Raw genomic sequence first — 3,903 nt, forward strand, 5'->3', positions numbered from 1 at the left:
AAGGGTCTTCAGTGAATTTTAAGCCGCTAATCCTGCTGGGAAGCCCACATTCCTAGAGCCCCCGGGGCCTGGAAGCGGCGCGATCCCGCTCATTCCAGGGGTTCACGGGATCCGTGTCCCTCCTCTCCCAGCGGCAGGGAACGCCTTCTGCCAGGCAGCCAAGCTCCACATGCAGCTGCAGAGCAAGCACGACTCGGCCACCAGCTTCGTGGATGCCGGGAATGCCTACAAGAAAGCGGATCCGCAAGGTAAGGGAGCGGGATCCGGGAGCGGAATCCGGGATTGTTCCCAGCCAGGCGCTCGGTGGCAGCGGAGGAGCACTCCTGCCTCTCTGGAAGAGGCTTTGGGGTGATGCCAGCAGGTCCTGGCATCTCCTCTTGGCTGTGCCAAAGTTTTGCCGGGGTTTGGGATGCCCTGTGGGTCGGGAAGTGCTGCCCCCTCGGCAGTTTCCATCCTGGTTTGGCTTGGCTTGAGGGACACAGTGGCTTCTTGGAATGCTTCAGGCAGGTGGCTGGACTGGATCCCAGTGGGATCCCTGCCTCGTCCCTGGGGCTTTCCCCGCTCCTGACCTTTGCTGGGATGAGGAGAATAAAGGATCTGGGATTCCTTAAAGCTGACTGCAAAGAGCAGGGTTGTGCTTTTTGGGAAGGGCTCCGATTCCCCTCTCCCTAGCTCAGGGTGTGGAAGCAAAAACCCCCACCTTCCCCCCAGCATTATCCCTGTTTTCCTCTGCTGGGGGCCGATGGAACAAACTCAGGGTGGGTAAAACCCCCTTATGGCAGAAAACCCCCTGAATTCCCAAGGGAATGGCAACCCCCAGGACTGGGGCTCCGCCAGAGCGACAAACCCGGGATGCAGCTGGTTTGTGGCTGGCCCATCCCACCGTTTGAGCATTCCCCTTGGGAATTGCTGACTGGCAGAGCGGGTGGGGGCGGGCAGGGCCGCGGGTCGGGGGCTGCAGGCGGGAGGTGCGGGCACAGGGGTGCCAGGAGGTGTTCCCCAGCGCGTGGAGGGCCATTCCAGCTGGGAACGGGGCTGGGAGGCGCGGGCCGGGCTGGCTGACGCTGTTGTCTCTCCGCACACGCTCCAGAGGCCATCAACTGCTTAAACGCAGCCATCGACATCTACACCGACATGGTAAGGGCCCCCCCCGGCACTGCGCGGGGCCAACGCCGATGATCCCGCCTCACAGCCCCTTCCCTCCCTCTCCTGCCCCTTCCCTTCCCCTCCCCTCCCTTCCCTTCCCTTCCCTAGGGACGCTTCACCATCGCCGCCAAGCACCACATCACCATCGCCGAGATCTACGAGGCCGAGCTGGTCGACATCGAGAAGGTGAGGCCCTGGCACAGCCTTCCCTGAGAAACCTGTGGATTCCCCATCCCTGGAAGCGTCCAGGGGTGTCCAGCTCCTCCGGGCTGGGCGGAGCTTGGAGCAGCCTGGGCTAGTGGAAGGTGTCCCAGCCCAAACCATTCCAGGGTTGTGTGATTTCCTTGCCCCGAGCTGAGCAGAGCCAGTAACTCCCAGCATCTGGCACTGGGGATTCCTCAGGTAGGTGCAGTCCAGCCATGACTTGGAGTCAGTGGTTTTCCCAGCACAGGGCATTTAACAGAGCAATCCCGAGCCTCTCCTGTGCCAATGCTGCTGCTCCAGTGGGAATCCACACGACTGAAACTGTGTTTGTTGTCGGAAAAATGCTTTGGGAGTGCTGTGGGGCAGTTTTAGAGCTATTTCTGTCATTTCCAGCTCACAGTGGAGCACTGACTCCCTCATTGCCATTCCCAAGCTCCCTGAGCAGGAATCCCGCTGCAGATCTCCTGCTGGAAGTTTGCCAGATGAAAATCGGGGGGATTTAGGTGTTATTTTCTCGGGAATGATTTGTTTCCTTGGCTCCACTCTGCTGGATCATCCCATTTATCTCCATGAGTGCCAGTGCCGCCTCTCCAGGGCTGTTCCCTGGGGTGACTGGTCCCAGGATGACTGATCCCAGGAATGCTGATCCCGGTGTTTCTGTCCCCAGGCCATCGCTCACTACGAACAGGCCGCGGATTATTACAAAGGAGAGGAGTCCAACAGGCAAGTGGTCGGGATCGGCGGGAAGGGCTGGAGCAGGGATCCATCCCGGGCATCCCAGAACCAAGGGGGGCTGTTACAAAGGGAATTCCTCTAAATCCCAGCTGCTGGCTCCCAGTTTTCCCTACGTGGAGGGGCAGAGGTGGTGCTGGGGCGTGGGCTGGTGTATTCCCAGGACACAGGGAGTGATTTCTGGGATGTGGATTTGCAGCTCAGCCAACAAGTGTCTGCTGAAGGTGGCGGCCTACGCAGCGCAGCTGGAGCAGTACCAGAAGGCCATTGAGATCTACGAGCAGGTGAGGAGCAGCTGCTCCATCCCGTGGGATACAAAACCTGCTCCCAAGGGAGAGCGGCTCGGTGGGCGGGGCTCGCAAAGTTGCCGAGGCCTGGAATCGTGGGATTGTTTGGGTTGGGAAAGCCCTCTGAGATCGGAGTCCAACTGTCCCCCAAGTGCCACATCCACCATTTTTGCTGTTGTATCCAGCAAAAGGCTGGGAGAAGGCTGTAAGTATTCCACTTTGGATGGTATTTACGAGTCCATTCGGCAGCAAATTCCCCCCCCCCGCCCCAGATTTATCAACTCTGTGCAGGATATTTCCCTGGGAATACCCACAGTGCTGCCTTCCTGCTTCCAGAGGGTTTATATTGCAGCAGGTTTTTCCCAAATGAATTCGTTTTCCCCTTTCCTCCTCAGCCAGGATACACCCCCCCCAGCCTGGTGGGATCCGACTTCCCTTGGGATGAGTTAAAACCTCCCTGATTCCCAACAACCACCAGCATTTTTCCCGCGTGTTTCATTCGCAGCCGGGTGGAATTTTAATTGGCTGCCCTGGTTTTAATCCAGGCTTTCCTTTTCCCAACCCTTTTTCCACGTCTTGTTTTGCGTCCAGGTGGGGACAAACACGATGGATAACCCTCTGCTCAAGTACAGCGCCAAGGAATATTTCTTCAAAGCCGCCCTTTGCCACTTCATCGTGGACGAGCTGAATGCCAAGGTCGGTTATCCCAGAATTCCTGCTCCCTTGGAATTCTGGTGGATACTTTCCCAAGTTTGAGGATGGGAAGGCAAATCCCAAAAAAAAAAAAAAAAAAAAAAAAGGGAATTGTGTGTGAAGGGTTCTCTTCTCTCTTCCAGCTCGCGCTGGAGAAATACGAAGAAATGTTCCCGGCGTTCACAGATTCCCGGGAATGCAAGCTATTGAAAGTGAGTAAACCAGGGTGCTTGGGCACTTCTCCATGATTTTTCTCACTTTTCCCACCATTTTAGAGGGCATCAGCCTCGCTGTGCCCTGGGTTGGGCCCTGAGCTGTGTGTTTTCCCCGTTCCCTGGGATGAGGTGCTGGAGTGGGAACGTGCACTGACAGAGCATTCCCGCATTTTTCCCGGTGTTTTCCTAGAAACTGCTGGAAGCCCACGAGGAGCAGAACAGCGAGGCCTACACCGAGGCAGTAAGTGGGCGTGGATTCCCTTGGGAGTGGTGGCTCCTTCCTCCTCTTTCTTTTGGGATGTGTGTGCCCTGTTCCAGGCCAGGGAACCTGTGGAGAGGGGCTGGGAGCGGAGCTGCTCTGGCAAGGCCCCAACTTCCTACTTCAGAATTCCCAGTTTTTTGTGGAGAGTTAAGTACAGACTCCACCTGGATTTGCTCCGACTCCTTTGGTGTTTGACAGGGGCTTGGAGAGGCTTTTCCCTGTGCCTTTTCCCTTGTTTCCCCCCCTTCCCACTTTTGTCCCTCCTCTCCTTTTTTTCCCCTCCTTCTCCTTTTTTTCTTCCCCTTTCCCCCTTTTTTCCCTCCATTCCCTCCCTGTTTTTTCCACCATTTTCCCCACCCATATT

At 56.9% G+C, this 3,903-nt stretch overlaps 1 protein-coding gene across 1 annotated transcript in view; it reads left to right on the forward strand.

Annotated features, from left to right (window-relative positions):
* Window positions 1-3,903, forward strand: part of NAPB (NSF attachment protein beta) — a 9,475-nt gene that overhangs the window by 3,962 nt on the left and 1,610 nt on the right. Inside the window, exons 2-9 of the mRNA XM_027905263.1 lie at window positions 76-248; window positions 1,091-1,137; window positions 1,255-1,332; window positions 2,018-2,073; window positions 2,282-2,366; window positions 2,961-3,065; window positions 3,206-3,274; window positions 3,468-3,518. Coding sequence (XP_027761064.1) covers window positions 76-248; window positions 1,091-1,137; window positions 1,255-1,332; window positions 2,018-2,073; window positions 2,282-2,366; window positions 2,961-3,065; window positions 3,206-3,274; window positions 3,468-3,518 — 664 coding nt within the window. The remainder of the gene's footprint in view (window positions 1-75; window positions 249-1,090; window positions 1,138-1,254; window positions 1,333-2,017; window positions 2,074-2,281; window positions 2,367-2,960; window positions 3,066-3,205; window positions 3,275-3,467; window positions 3,519-3,903) is intronic.

This window comes from Empidonax traillii, unplaced genomic scaffold, assembly GCF_003031625.1.
Source record: "Empidonax traillii isolate 1590-97213 ecotype Southwest subspecies unplaced genomic scaffold, ASM303162v1 scaffold1134:size187968, whole genome shotgun sequence".
In the NCBI taxonomy this organism is placed as follows: Eukaryota; Metazoa; Chordata; class Aves; order Passeriformes; family Tyrannidae; genus Empidonax; species Empidonax traillii.